Below are 16643 nucleotides of genomic sequence, written 5' to 3'. Positions count from 1 at the left end.
ATTATATGGCAAGAAATGAAAGTTGAGGAAAATATGGCTTTAAATTGTAAAGAACTTTGATGCCTGGTTAGTGTTGAGTTAGTTGATCTCAAATGAGGAGGCTGTAAAGGTTCCATAATTGGCCTCAGCATCTGTAGGCTACAAAGTGGAAAAATGTTTTTAGCAAGTGTCCCTGCTCCCGATTGTTATGCAGCAACCTTTGCTGGAAAGTGCCATGTGTATGGACATCACATGTGGATAGGATCAGTTACAATGTAACTCCCAATGTTGCGTCTCTCAGCACCTATATGAGGAATGGTCACTTAATTGCAGTACTAGAGGAGAGCCAATGCCTGTGGAATTGTACTCCAGCATGAGTAAGCACCTTCAGGAGTGAAGCCACAAATTTATCAAATGTTAATCTGCTGTGCCCAAATCAAGTGAAGTATTTTACAAAGGACTATGGGGTAAAATTGGTTTAGGCCCATTTCTGGATGCAAGATGGATGATGCGATTGATACACGGGTCAGAAGCTTATCCAAAATTGGGCCTTGGGCTTCATCATCATAATGCCAGCAAATTGTAAATGCCAGTTGTGCTACCAGAGGTAGCTCGCTACTGTGCTCTAAACCAATTTGGGTCAACTTTGACACAGGTAGCAGGCCTTAGGTAAGTCCATGGGGATGCTGGGGGATAAAAACAGAGTCTGGCAGTTTGCTGTTCTTAGCTCCATATTAAGTCTTTTTTAAAATCTGTTCTTGGGATGTGGGCATCGCTGGCTAGGCCAGCATTTATTGCCCATCCCTAATTGCCTTTGGGAAGGTGGTGGTGAGCCACCTGAGGACCGGAGGGGCGGCAGGCTCTCTCTCTCTCTCTCAAGCTGTGCCGGTGCAGGCTGAGGATCAGAAGAGGAAAAAAAGACTTACAGTGACATCACGGGAAATCTGTAGGCTGATTGGTTGGGTAAGTAACAGCTGTCAGCGCCTGTAAATAGTTTAACAAAATCAGGGGAAAGTTCTTATTTTTTGAAAAAAATCTCAAAACCTACGGTATGTGATAAGGTTAGTACTACTAAAGTGTGTTTTTTTTAAATTAGTGTAATTTATTAAGGACTTTAGATTGTAGTGGGTAGTGTTTGAGGTAGAACAAGGCCCCTAGCGTAGTTAGTATTTTTTAATTAGAGGGAGTAACTAAGTAATCTAAAAGTAAGTCATGGCAGGAGATCCCGCACCCGTGATAAGCTCCTCCTGCGCTATGTGGGAAATCAGGGACGCTTTCAGTGTCCTTGACGACCATGTATGCAGGAAGTATATCCATCTGCAGCTACTGGCTACCTGCATTACGGATCTGGAGCTGCGGGTGGATTCACTGTGGAGCATCCGCGATGCTGAGATCATTGTGGATAGCACGTTTAATGAGGTGGTCACACCACAGGCAAATGCAGCAAAGGAAGAAAGGGAATGGGTGACCACCAGGCAGAGTAGAGGAAGGCAGGTAGTGCAGGAGTCCCCTATGGCCATCCCCCTCTCTAACAGATATACTGCTTTGGATATTGTTGGGGGAGATGGCTCAGGGGAAAGCAGCAACAGCCAAGTTCATGGCACCATGGTTGGCTTTGCGGCAGAGAAGGGAAGGAAGAAGAGTGGCAGGGCTATAGTGATAGTGGATTCGATCTTAAGGGGAACAGACAGGCATTTCTGCAACCACAAAAGAGACTCCAGGATGGTATGTTGCCTCCCTGATGCTAGGGTCAGGGATGTATCTGAGCAGCTGCAGGGCATTCTGAGGGGGGAGGGCAAGCAGCCAGTTGTCATGGTACATATCGGTACCAACGACATAGGCAAAAAAAAGGGATGAGGTCCTACAAGCTGAATATAGGGAGTTAGGATGAAAATTAAAAAGTAGGACCTCAAAGGTTGTAATCTCAAGATTACTACCAGTGCCATGTGCTAGCGAGAGCAGAAATAGCAGGATATATCAGATGAATACGTGGCTGGAGAAATGGTGTAGTGGGGAGGGATTCAGATTCCTGGGACATTGGGACCGGTTCTGGGGAAGGTGGGACCAGTACAAGCTGAATGGGCTGCATCTGGGCAGGACTGGGACCAATTTCTTTGGAGGGGTGTTTTCCAGTGCTTTTGGGAAGGGTTTAAACTAGAATGGCAGAGGGATGGGAATCTGAGCAGGGAGACAGAGGAGAGGGAAACAAGGATAGAAATGAAACAAAGAAAGGTAAGAACCAAAAGTCGAAGGCAGAGAAAACAAGGGCGAGAAACAAATGGGGCCGTAGTGCAAAATAAAGCTGAGATGATTAACAATGTTAAAAAGACAAGTGTAAAGGCATTGTGTCAACGCGCGGAGCATTCGCAGTAAGGTAGATGAATTAACAGCGCAAATAGATATAAACGGTTATGATATAGTTGCGATTACGGAGACATGGCTGCAGGATGACCAAGGATGGAAACTGAACATCCAGGGGTATTCAATATTTAGGAAGGACAGGCAAAAAGGGAAAGGAAGTGGGGTAGCGTTGTTAGTAAAGGAGGAAATCAATGCAATAGTGAGGAAGGATACTGGCTCAGAAAATCATGATGTGGAATCTGTAAGGGTGGAGCTAAGAAATACCAAAGGGCAGAAAACGTTGGTGGGGGTTGTCTATAGGCCCCCAAACAGTAGTGGAGATGCAAGGGATGGCAGTAAACAGGAAATTAGATATGCATGCAATAAGGGTACAACTGTAATCATGGGTGAATTTAATCTACATATAGATTGGTCAAACCAAAGTAGCAATAATACTGTGGAGAAGGATTTCCTGGAGTGTGTATGTGACAGTTTTTTTAGACCAATATGTTGAGAAACCAACTGGAGAACAGGCTATCCGAGACTGGGTATTGTGCAATGAGAAAGGATTAATTAACAATCTTGTTGTGCAGGGTCCCTTGGTGAGGAGCAACCATAACATGATAGAATTCTTCATTAAGATGGAGAGTGAAGTAGTTGAATCCGAAACTAGGGTCCTGAATCTAAATAAACTACGAAGGTATGAGGCATGAGTTGGCTATGGTAGATTGGGGAACTTTACTTAAAAGGCTGAAGGTGGATAGGCAATGGATAATATTTAAAGAACGTGTGCATGAATTACAACAATTATTCATTCTTGTCTGGCGCAAAAATAAAACCAGAAAGGTGGCTCAACCGTGGCTTACAAAAGAAATTAGGGATAATGTTAGATCCAAAGAGGAGGCATATAAAATTACCAGAAAAAGCAGCAAGTCTGAGAATTGGGAGCAGTTTAGAATTCAGCAAAGGAGGACAAAGAGGTTGATTAAGCGGGGGAAAATAGAGTATGAGAGTAAACTTGTGAGGAACATAAAAACTGACCATAAAAGCTTCTATAAATATGTGAAGAGAAAAAGATTAGTGAAGACAAATGTAGTCAGAAACGGGAAATTATAATGGGGAACAACAAAATGACAGAACAATTAAACAAATACTTTGGTTCTGTCTTCACAAAGGAGGACAAATAACCTCACAGAAATGTTAGGGAACCAAAGGTCTCATGAAAGGGAGGAGCTGAAGGAAATTAGTATTAGTAAAAAAAATAGTGTTAGGAAAATTAATGGGGTTAAAGGGTGACAATCCCCAGGGCCTGATAATCTACATCCCAGAGTACTAAAGGAAGTGACCCTGGAAATAATGGATGCATTGGTGGTTATCTTCCAAAATTCTATAGACTCTGGAGCAGTTCCTACAGATTGGAGGGTGGCAAATGTGACCCCACTAATTAAAAAAGGAGGGAGAGAAAAAACAGGGAACTACAGACCAGTTAGCCTTACATCAGTAGTGGGGAAAATGCTAGAGTCTATTATAAAGGATGTGATAGCAGAACACCTGGAACGCTTAAACAGGATTGGGCAACGTCAGCATGGATTTATGAAAGGGAAGTCATGCTTAACAAATTTACTGGAGTTTTTTGAGGATGTAACTAGTAGAATAGATAAGGGAGAACCAGTGGATGTGGTGTATTTGGATTTTCAGAAGGTTTTTGATAAGGTCCCACATACGAGGTTAGTGTGCAAAATTAAAGCACATGGGATTGGGGGTAATATACTGGCATGGATTGGGAATTGGTTGACAAGCAGGAAACAGAGAGTAGGAATAAACGGGTCTTTTTCCAGGTGGCAGGCAGTGACTAGTGGGGTACCGCAGGGATCAGTGCTTGGGCCCCAGCTATTCACAATATATATTAATGAGTTGGGTGAGGGAACTAAATGTAACATTTCCAAGCTTGCAGATGACACAAAGCTGGGGGGGAATGTGAGCTGTGAGGAGGATGCAAAGAGGCTCCAATGTGATTTGGACAAGTTGGGTGAGTGGGCAAATGCATGGCAGATACAGTATAACATGGATAAATGTGAGGTTATCCACTTTGGTGGCAAAAACAGAAAGGCAGATTATTATCTGACTAGTGATAGATTGGGAAAGGGGGAGGTGCAACGAGACCTGGGTGTCCTTGTACATTAGCCGCTGAAAGCAAACATTCAGGTGCAGCAAGCAATTAGGAAGGTGAATGGTATGTTGGCCTTCATTGAAGGACGATTTGAGTACAGAAGCAAGGATGTCCTACTACAGTTATACAGGGCCTTGGTGAGACCACATCTGGAATATTGTGTGCAGTTTTGGTCTCCTTATCTGAGGAAAGATGTTCTTGCCTTGGAGGGAGTGCAAAGAAGATTTACTAGGCTTATTCCTGGGATGGCAGGATTGACGTATGAGGACAGATTGGGTTGACTAGGCCTATATTCACTAGAGTTTAAAAGAATGAGAGGGGATCTCATAGAACCCTATAAAATTCTAACAGGACTAGACAGGCTAGATGCAGGGAGGATGTTCCTGATGGCTGGGGAGTCCTGAACCAGGGGTCACAGTCTCAGGATATGGGATATGCCATTTAGAACTGAGATGAGGAGAAATTTCTTCACTCAGAGGCTGGTGAACCTGTGGAATTCTCTACCGCAGAAGGCAGTGGAGGCCAAGTCATTAAATATATTCAAGAAGGAGATAGATATATTTCTTAATGCCAAGGGGATCAACGGATATGGGGGGAAAGCAGGAACAGGGTACTGAATTAGACAATCAGCCATGATCTTTTATGAATGGCGGAGCAGGCCCGAAGGGCCAAATGGTCTACTCTTGCTCCTATTTTCTATGTTTTGAACTGCTGCAGTCTGCATGGTGTAGGTACATTCACAATGCTGTTAGGGAGGGAGTTCCAGGATTTTGACCCAGCGACAATGAAGCAGCAGTGATACAGTTCCAACTCAGATGATTTGAGACTTGCAGGAGAACTTATAGGTGATGATGTTCCCATGCTCCTGCTGCCCTTGTCCTTCTAGGTGGTAGAGGTTGCAGGTTTGGAAGTTGCTGTTGAAGCAGCCTTGACGAGTTGTTGCAGTGCATCTTGTAGATGGTACACACTGCTGCCATTGTGCGCTGGTGGTCAAGGCAGACTCCAGTGGTTTCTTTGAGGGCCACTGGTTGGGCTGCAGAATAACCTGAAAAACTGAGCAAAGCATGCCCAGTGCTGCCAAATTTCAGTGTAGGATAGTCAAACAAGCATTAGACCCCTCATTAGCAGATACAAGGAGCCCTCCATCTGTTTGAGGTGATCAAACTTAAATATTAATCGGCCCAATATAGCATAATCTGTATATCTAGCACTATTTGGGAGCAGGACATAGGTAACATAATTGTTGCTTTTTGCCCATTTTTGTTCCTAAAGAAAGGGCAAAATGGGTCCAATTTCACTTCTTTTACTTTGAAAATCAAATTGGTTAAAAATATTCTGCCCAGCTCCCCCAATAAATTAGTTGGCACGACAATTTTTAACTAAGCTGTACAGAGCAGAAGCTCCCCACATTTTGATTCTTGGACTGTATTCAGTTAGTTAAAATCAGCCAAGCTGGTAACAGGGATGCTAAACTTAGGCTAGAGAGCACACAAAATAAGACAGAGTTCCTCTTTCTGATTGCTATCTCGGGATTCCTGCTGAATATTTGTTGAAATTGACTGTGATAGCCCCAGAGTTGAATAGATTAGCAATACTCAAAATTTAGACACACATGAAGAATGTTACCACCAGGTAACTTGTCCCCAACATGAATAAGCACCTTCTGAAGAGGAATAGGGAGAAACATTAATGGGGGAGGGATGATATTATGGTGGGTTTTTCCCCAGAGCCATATCCAGGTGGCTGGCCAGTGGAATGTACTGTAGTCCTGCTGGGAGGCCTGGTCCATTTTGAGGACTGGGCCTCATTTGTAACAGGTTGCTGCATTGTGGTCAGAAAGCAAGCATTCCCAGTAGCCAGTTGGCTTTGGGCCATCACAGTATCAGGATGCCAGTCCGGCCTCCATAAAAATGAAGCAGCTCTCATTTATCGAATGCTCTAGGGCTCAGCCACCGATTGATAATGGCTGAAATGTGTGCAGTACTCAACCAAGTTAAGACCAAAAACAGCACGGGATGCCGACTTAAAATCTTTAAATCAGTAGGGTGTTCTCTTCAAGTGGGTGCTCAGTTCAGCAAAATGGTGGGTACCACCACAATTGCAGCAGCAGGGCTAAGTTTGAACGCTCCATTTTCCAGTTGCTGCAGCTCCGTTTTCGTCGGGCTGGAGTCTTGAAAGTTCATCCCATTGCATCCAATCTGATTGTTACAGCGTAGACAGCATTTTATCAGTTACATTTTGTTACAGAAATTTCCAAACTTCAGCTCATTCTTTATGTCTTCCTTCCTCCCAAACAGATCCACCCATCCAAACACAGATCTTGACATTTCTTTCAGAGTTAGACCGTTACTAATTAACAGTGCAATATAAAACAATCTTTCCAAAATAAATCATTAGCATATTATAAAAATAGAACTTCAAACTCTTTGCCATCTCTTTGTTGTTAGAGCCTGTATTACAACACAGATTAAACACATTCTATTGAATATAGTGACCAGCTGGGCTTTGATGTCTCAGAGCCACTGATGCATCAACCTGCTGCTAAAGGTCATTGTGTTGTGATCTCTGTCCTATAGGAGTGTACAATGCTGTACCTTCCCCATCCTGTGCTCTGGCCCTTAGATCTTCCCACCGTGTCGTAAAGAAATGAAAACCCTTTACTGTAGAATATGGTGTGAAATGGAAATGTCCTGTCATTTAGATTTCTTATTTTTGGTGTTGTAGTCATTAAAATCTATAAAGGGACAGTTTACCCCCACAGCAAAATACTCCAAATGCTTTTTTGAAGTAATAATGTTGCTTTGGTTCTTTACTTCCAGCCTGACTGTAAATACTGTTGGCATGTTGAGGCATTGGTTCTTTAAATCAATTGTTTTGTGCATTGAATGATCAAATATACACAAATGTTCTATTTTTCACAAAATAAAAATGAAGCCCATAGGTTGGATTTTCGTTATGGAGGTGGGAAACAGGAACCGGGTCGAGCTTTGGGCAGAAACCCACCTCTTGTGGAAAACTGATTCAGGTTGCAATTTTCAAATGGGTGAGCCCTTTTAATTAGAGCCTGTGGGATTGAAAATGGTGGTGGGTCAGATCAAGTGTGGGGCTCATGTAAACTCTTACAGCTGCCATCATGGAGGCCACTGGTTGTCCTGAGGAAGAGACCTGCCTTCCACAGCACCTGAGGGAAGTGAGATGTAATAGGGGAGCAGGAAGCCTGGCACTAAGGGCAGGGCAGACCCTCACTTCATTGATGCTGATTTGGATCTAATGTTGGAGGCTATGAGGGAGAGGAATGAGGTCCTCTTCCCAGAGAATGGCAGGAGACAGATACCTCGTCATGCACCAGGGGAACTGCTTTGTGTTATCTCCCTCTTCTCCCTCCTCTGTTACCTCTTGCTCCTCCCCTGGTGAACTGTCTCCTTCCAGGGCCTCAATGTCCTTAAGATCCACACCTCTCGGGACAGCCATGTTATGGAAAGTGCAGCAGACCACCATAATGTCCAAGATCCTTGCAGAAAGGTATGGGCTGAAAGGTCCCCTTCTGTGCTGTAACTTTTCTATGGTTCGAACTAACCTTTCTATGGAGGGCACCACTTGACCGATCCAGGCATCGGAATTGCTTCTTCTGAAGCCCAATAGCTTGCTCAATGGTTGGCCTGCTTAGCAGATGGCATTGGTTGTTCCATCTCTGTGCCTCTGTCTGAGGCTCCCACAGAGGGGTCAGTAGCCATCTCTTCCCCTTGGAGCCAGCCATGCACTTCAGGGGATGAAGTGAAGTACTGAGACAGATTGGACTGCTGGAGGATGAAGGAGTCATGGCAGCTGCCAGAAAAACAAGCGCACACAACGCAGAAGGTCTTGCTTTGCTTGGACACCAGTTCGATATTGAGGGAATGGAAGCCCTTCCTGTTGATAGATCTCACTGGCTGGTCATTGAGAGCCTTGATGGCCACATGGGTGCAATTGATGATACCCTGTGCTGAGGAATCCAGTAATGGAGGCTGAACCCAATGCCCTCGGAAACTGTGCAGGCCCATCTGTGTCAAAATGGATGTATTACCCCACCTTCCTGAATATGGCATCCGACTGCAGGATGCTACCTGGGTCCACAGCTGATCCCTGGAATTTATTTATTTAGAGATACAGCACTAAAACAGGCCCTTTGGCTCACCGAGTCTGTGCCGACCAACAACCACCCATTTATACTAATCCTACATTAATCCCATATTCCCTACTACATCCCCACAATTCTCCTACCACCTACCTACACTAGGGGTAATTTACAATGGCCAATTTACATATCAACCCACAAGTCTTTGGCTGTGGGAGGAAACCGGAGCACCTGGCGGAAACCCACGCGGTTACAGGAAGAACTTGCAAACTCCGCACAGGCAGTACCCAGAACTGAACGCAGGTCACTGGAGCTGTGAGGCTGCGGTGCTAACCACTGCGCCACTGTGCCGCCTTACTGAATGACCAGGTTGCATAGAAATTCAAGGTGATGGTGACCTTGATGGCTGAAGGTCGAGGACTGCCAAGGGGGACGTGAGGCCTCAGGGCATTGTGGATCAGAGCACACAGGTCCGAGATCATCTACCTGGATCAGCACAGACTCCTACGGCACTGACGCCCTGTCATTTGCAGGTAGCTGATTCTTGGGCGGTAGACCCAATGTCTTTGGTAGTGCCTTCTTCCCCTTGATACCCACCGGTGTGCTCAGCTGGCCTCCTGCTATCCAGAAAGTTGCATGTGCTGAAGTTCATCCTGGCTACTCTGTCCAATGTCAGAATAGCCTCTTTCTATCTGAACTCCCTCAGCTGGGCTTCTGGTGAAACATGGACAAATAAATCTCCTGTTGATTACCACCTTCTGATGAATTAGTACTCCTCCATGTTGAACACTATTTGGAGAAACCACCGAGGGTAAGGTTCAGTAGGTTGGTTCCTGGGATGAGAGGGCTGTCCTATGATGAGAGACTAAGTAAATTGGGTCAATATTCTCTGGAGTTTAGAAGAATGAGAGGTGATCTCATTGAAACATACAAAGATTCTGAAGGGGCTGGATAGGGTAGACACTGAGGTTATTTCCCCTGGCTGGGGAATCTAGAACAGGGGGCCACAGTCTCAGGATGAGAGGTTGATTGTTTAGGACTGAGATGAAGAGAAACTTCTTCACTGGGAGGGTTGTGAATCTTTGGAATTCTCTACCCCAGAGGGTATGGGATGCTCAGTCATTAAATATATTTAAGTCCGGGATAGACAGATTTTTGGTCTCTCAGGGAATGAAGGGATAAGGGGAATGAGTGGGAAAGTGGAGTTGAGGCAGAAGATCAGTGGGGCAAGCTAGAGTGGCTGTATGGTCTACTCCTATTTCTTATATTCTGTGCTAGCACAGAATGTGCTTTGAGTGGGGAACTTCAATGTCTATCTCCAAGAGTAGCTCAGTAACACCACGACTGACTGTGTCCCCAAGGACAGGTGTGAAAAACAGCATGAGGAAATAATCTACTTGGGCCTGTCCCCACCAATCTGTCACAGATGCATCTGTCCACGACAACACTGATAGGCAAGATCACCACGCAATCCTCATGGATGCCAAGCCCTGGCTTCACACTGAGGACACCCCACCACTGTGCTAAGTGGGATAGATTAACAGATATAGCAACTCAAAACTAGACATCCATTAGGAATTGTGGGCTAATCAGGAGCAGCAGGTTTGCATACCACTATAGTTTGTAACCATCATCTCCAAGTCACACACCAACGTGATGTGGACATATTAAGTTTTTCCTATATAGTTGCTGGCTCAATCCTGGAACCTACCTATTGACTCCCTATCCAACAGCATTGTGGGAGTATACTGACACTTCTCAATGGCACCTTGGGATGGGTATTGAATGCTGGGCATGCCAGCAACACTCACATCCCAAGAACTGAATATTACTTTTTAAAAGAAAAACTTTGGCAGTGCAGCAGTTCCTCACGACTGCACTGAAGTATTAGCCTGGATTACTTGCTAAAGTCTCTGGAGTGGGACTTGAACATGACCTACTGACCTTCTGAGGCGAGTGCTGCCAATCAGACAGGTTTGATACCAAATGCTAGTGATGGGCAATGGAACTCATTCAATTTAAGTATTATACATATAGCTGCTAAATTGTTGTTCATAAATTGTCCACTGTTTTCTGCAATTTCCCTCAGTCCTATATGCCTTCCCAAATACTCTGTTGTCTGTCTTAAGTCCACTGTGCACACTTTCTCCTTTGCCCCACTATTGGAGACTTTAGTCACCTCAGTATTACTCTTTGAAACCCCCTCTGTAAATCTCCATGTCTGCACCTTTTAAAACTCCTACTTAGGCCAAGATTTTCATTAACCTTCCTAATTTCATCCTTCAAGGATCACTGTCCATTTGCATTGCACCTATTGGTGAAGCACCTTAGGAGCTTTTTTTTGATGCTTCAATTTCTCTCAGTGATTTATGAAATATAGAACTTTATTTGTCCATGTTGCTACAGCTGTGCTAGTGGTTAATTCATCTACTGTACATTTAAAAAAAAAAGATGTTCAAAGAGGTGCAGAATTTTATTAAACATTATGTGGCATGATTGTTTTACATTGTAAAAGATTGCATGTGTTAAAATAAATGCGATGTTGCTTCATGCCTGCCGTAGCAGTGCAGCTAAAGGTAAAATGTCTCCAAAGGGTGTGTTAGCTGTGCTCAGTTGGTAGCACTCTTGTCTCTGAATTACAAGATTCTAGGTACAGAGAAACATAGAAACATAGAAAATAGGAGCAGGAGTAGGCCATTCGGCCCTTCGAGCCTGCTCCGTCATTCACCATGATCACGGCTGATTATCCAACTCAGTAACCTGTTCCCACTTTCGCCCCTTATCCTTTGATCCCTTTCGCCCCAAGAGCTATATCTAACTCTTTCTTGAAAACATGCAATATTTTGGCCTCAACTGCTTTCTGTGGTAGCGAATTCCACAGGCTCACCACTCTCTGGGTGAAGAAATTTCTCCTCAACTCAGTCCTGAATGGTTTACCCAGTATCCTTAGACTATGACCCCTGGTTCTGGACTCCCCCACCATCGGGAACATCCTTCCTGCATCTACCCTGTCAAGTCCTGCTAGAATTTTATAGGTTTCTATGAGATCCCCCCCACACTCTTCTGAGCTCCAGCGAATATAATCCTAACCGACTCAATCTCTCCTCATACGTCAGTCCTGCCATCCCAGGAATCAGTCTGGTAAACCTTCGCTGCACTCCCTCTATAGCAAGAACATCCTTCCTCAGATAAGGAGACCAAAACTGCACACAATATTCCAGGTGTGGCCTCACCAAGGCCCTATATAATTGCAGCAAGACATCCCTGCTCCTGTACTCGAACCCTCTTGTTATGAAGGCCAACATACCATTTGCCTTTTTTACTGCCTGTTGGACCTGCATGCTTACCGTCAGCGACTGGTGTACGAGAACACCCAGGTCTCGTTGCATATTCCCCTCTCTCAGTTTATAGCTGTTCAGATAATAGACTGTCTTCCTGTTTTTGCGACCAAAGTGTATAACCTCACATTTATCCACACTATACTGTATCTGCCATGCATTAGCCCACTCACTCAATTTGTCCAAATCACCCTGAAGGCTCTCTGCATCCTCCTCACAACTCACCCTCCCATCCAGTTTTGTGTCATCTGCAAATTTGGAAATATTACATTTAGTTCCCTCATCTAAATCATTAATATATATTGTGAATAGCTGGGGTCCTAGCACCGATCCCTGCGGTACCCCACTAGTCACTGCCTGCCATTCGGAAAAAGACCCATTTATCCCTACTCTTTGTTTCCTGTCTGCCAACCAATTTTCTATCCATCGCAATACACTACCCCAGTCCCATGTGCGTTAACTTTACATGCTAATCTCTTATGTGGGACTTTGTCGAAAGCCTTCTGAAAGTCTAAATAAACCACATCCACTGGTTTCCCCTCATCAACTCTACTAGTTACATCCTCAAAGAATTCTAGTAGATTTGCCAAGCATGATTTCCCTTTCGTAAATCCATGCTGACTCTGTCCGTTCTACTACTGTTCTCCAAGTGCTCCGATATAAAATCTTTGATAATGGACTCCAGAGTTTTCCCTGACATCAGGCTGACTGTTCTATAATTCCCTGTTTTCTCTCTACCTTCCTTTTTAAATAGTGGGGTTACAGTAGCTACCCTCCAATCTGTAGGAACTGTTCAAGTTCCAGTGCAGGACTTGAGCACAAAAAACAAGGCTGACACCCCAGTGCTTTATGAGTGAGGTTGTGAAACAATTGGTGGTTGTCAAAAGTGCTATATAAATGCAGGTTTTTCATCTTTTTTACAACCTTTGACTTTTTTAAAATCCTATTTCTATAACAGGATTTATGTCATCATATAATGAAATGGCATGAGGGTTTAATCTGAATCAGGCATGTGATTCTCTTGTAATAACTAATTTTAAGCTATAATTTTACTGTTGAAGTACTGCCTCTGAGTATTGATGTGATTCAATGATGTTTTGTGTTAAAACACTGCCTTTTCACCTCCAAGACAGAGATCAAACCCATCTCAGCAGTGGAAGGTAGGATCTTCAATTTTTTATGTCACTTACATGAAAAATACAGATCAAATGACTTATTTAATTTTAATTGTTGCTACTCAAGATGGGAAGTGCCAGCTTTGGAGAATGGGACACTTTTGTATTTTCTCTACCACTTTCAAGAATGCCTTGCATTTATGTAGCACCTTTCACAACATCAGGATGCCCAAAAGTACTTTACAGCTGATGAAGTATTTTTGAAATATAGTCACTGTAGTAATGTAGCAGCTATTTCATGCACAGCAAGCTCCCACAAACAGCAATGAATTAATAACCAGATAATTTCTTTTCGTGATGCTGGTCGAGGGATAAATATTGGGCAGGACAGCAGGGAGAACTCTGCTGCTCTTCTTCAAAAATTGCCTTGGAATCTTTTACGTCCAGTTGAGAGGGCAGACAGGATTGCGCTTTAATGAAAGACCGCATCTCCAACAGTGCAGCACTCCTTCAGTCCTAGACTGAAGTGTCAGTAAAGATTTTGTACTGAAGTCTCTGGAGTGGGACTTGAATCCAGAACCTTCTGACACAAAGGCACAAGTGCTAACACTGAACAGAGGCTGACACCTTGCATCAAACACTCTCAAATTAGATACAGCACAAGTTAAACTAGTTGCTTTCCAAAATTTTAGGAATTAACCTCAACAATGTGGTGTGACCACATCCTCAGAGGAGCACTCCTCAATCTGCACCAGTGTGACAATTCAATTTTCCACAGCAGTCGTCCTTATAACCTTTGAGTGACACTCTCAAGTTAGTGCAGAGCTATGGGAAAATTAGCCAGGGCTCAATTCACACAATAATCGTATAATTATAATCAGCTGCTCTCTTCCCATGATCTCTAGATCTCTACATCGTTACAGTGGTACATCCAAGATCAGGAATTGGAATGTGAATGTGCACTATTAAAGAACTAATTCATTATCCTGAATAGAGAATTCAATAAAGTGATTTCTATACAAGTAAACATGAAGTAGAATGCATAGGAAGATAAAACTCAACAAGAAATGAAAATCCAAAATATTACCACAGACACACATTCATTCAGTCAGTTGCCAATGGGAGTCTTTCAGTTCTTAATCAGTTTTGAGCTAATTAAGGAACCAGGAGATGTTTTGCTATTCTTGTTTATTCAACTGAAAGCAAAAGGATAAAGTTATTTTTGTCATCGCTTTGTGTCCTGAACTTCCCACCAACTGATTAAATGGAAAGAAATGGCAGGGGAGGGAATGATCCTAAACAGATTATTAACTGATGAAACACAGTCTGTACAGAATGTCTTTTGCAATTTGCACTGAAATATTTTTCCCTTAGTGAGATGAATGCTTTTTTGACGAGTGCATACTGTTCCATATAATAAAACTGAAGACAAAACTATTACAGAGCACCTTGAAATTGCTGTTTCTAAACTCTCCAGAACATTTTGTCCAAAAAATGTTCATAATTCCTAATATTTTGGGCAGGCTAGTTTATAATTGGGCTCAATAAAAGCAAGTGTCCAACTTAAAAAAGTGAAAAGATATATGAAGCATTTTCCCTAACTATTAGACACAGGATTTCCACTGTTTGTGCTTTCTTACAAAGCTACCTGTTGGTCAATATTTCTGTCTGAATTAGTTCATAATTCTGCAGAAAATTTTTAATAGTTGCTCTATGATTCTAATTAAAAATGTAGCACTAATTTGAGATTCTAGGAAAGGGAACACTTCCCATTGCTGACATTCAGTACTAGCTTTAAGCAGTACAATGTCAACACAACATGGTTAGATGCCCAGCAATACTCCCTCTACTATGCCCCAACAATGTGCCGCAGTCCCAAGCATTGAAGAGCACCGAGTGCTTTTTCTTTGGTTCACCAAATTTTTTTACATCAGTGTGGCACTTTTTTTTATTTCTTGCAACTGAGTGAGATAGCATGCTGAATTAGAAGCAGTTTTTTACTTTGGGCCCCACTAGGAACTGACTTGAGCACGCTCAAAATCATTACAATTCCGATCTGAGAGCCAGAAGTCAGAAGAGACTAGGTTTGATCTGAGTGCAGGTCCTAGGGATAGGATTAGGGAGTTTGTAATGGATACTACTATAATAGGTTCTCTACAGAAACTCCAGAGTGAGTTAAAATGAATGGAACTGCACAGAGGGAGGAAAAATTCACGTTTTGTTGCTTTGTTTATGTTCTTGTTTTCTCTGGTTCCACACATGGCCAAATCTCATACCTTTATTCCTTTAAAGTTTGAAGAAGCACTATCACACTTTTGATAAATTCTCTGCTTAAGCTGGGTGCAAATCTAGAATGGTTTAGTACCAAATGGGCAAAGAGTTTAAATCACTATGTTACCTGGAGAACTGCTGCTGAAGGTTTCAAAACAGGTTGTCCTGTTTTTACAGGAAATATTCCAATATATCGGGAATCTGAAATATTCCCAATTCCAGCATCTGCAGTATTTCACTTCTGTATTGGGAATCTTACTTTTTTAAGACTAATGAAACTTGAGTGTGTACTTTTCCCATCAAATAACCAAAGCCCAGCAACAAGAAAAACTCTTCATGCATGTAAACTACAATCATTAGGAAATAAAGTCAAGGAGGCAGTTTGTGATGAGAACAGTCAGTGTGCATGGAAATTTTCAATGAAAAGAAAGCAGAAGAACAGCAGCATAAAAAATGCAAAAATATACAGATTTTGGTATTTATACGCTGACATCCGAGCAATGAGGCATTTGTTCCTCCAAAACAAAACAACATCCTTTCCCACACAGCAATCTGGCACGGTGACTGATGAATTAAGAAAGCTCTATCAGAATGTAAATCTTCACTAAACTCTGCACCCAAGAACATGTCTTTGAGCATCAAAGATTTGCATGTGGAGAATAAAGGACCTAAAATACATTCTTTGAAGTCCAGGCTTGGAATCCTTGACCAAGTAAAAACACCCCACACATGTTAATTTGAAAGGTTAGCCACTTCTACAGAATGGATGAAAAATGTGCCTGCATAGTGAAGTGAGCCAACTCTATTCACACAGAGACACAACCATTTATAGCCAACAGATATAAACTTCCCACACCCACAGATGTGATAGTGTGCATACATTCTGGAGTTTCCCTGAGAGGTTATGAAATAAACTGAAACGTCTGACAAAAATCCAGTTAAATGTCATACATCCCACAAAAAACACACAAGGTTTCAAATTTGCTATTTACCAACTGAAGACTGAACAGTGAAAGATTTGACGGAATATCACAGGTTCGATAGTAATATACAAGTCTACTCACCAGCCTTCCCCTTTTCTGATATCATCGGCATTGCCTACAAAAATATATTAAAATAAAGCAATAAATAACATTATAAACTACTACAGTTGATTTTTTACGACATGGTAAGCTAATCTTCAGACTCCGCGTAAAACACTATACATTATTGGGGTGGAATTTGCACTCTGGAGGCTGGAGAGTGGAACAATGCATAGTTTGCACCCAACCAAATTAGGCATACTATTTAGCCACAACTTTCGATTTTAAGGTTCA

General features: G+C 42.7%; 1 protein-coding gene across 4 annotated transcripts in view; it reads right to left on the bottom strand.

The window, feature by feature from the left end:
- Window positions 1-16643, bottom strand: part of dlc1 (DLC1 Rho GTPase activating protein) — a 527354-nt gene that overhangs the window by 227455 nt on the left and 283256 nt on the right. For all 4 annotated transcript variants that reach the window (XM_068034855.1, XM_068034845.1, XM_068034837.1 and 1 more), the window contains one exon: window positions 16392-16425. In XM_068034855.1, coding sequence (XP_067890956.1) covers window positions 16392-16425 — 34 coding nt within the window. The remainder of the gene's footprint in view (window positions 1-16391; window positions 16426-16643) is intronic.

This window comes from Heterodontus francisci, chromosome 1 (genome assembly GCF_036365525.1).
Source record: "Heterodontus francisci isolate sHetFra1 chromosome 1, sHetFra1.hap1, whole genome shotgun sequence".
NCBI classification, from domain to species: Eukaryota; Metazoa; Chordata; class Chondrichthyes; order Heterodontiformes; family Heterodontidae; genus Heterodontus; species Heterodontus francisci.
The sequence above is the reverse complement of the archived record's forward strand: the minus strand, read 5'-3'. Positions and strand labels throughout refer to the sequence as shown.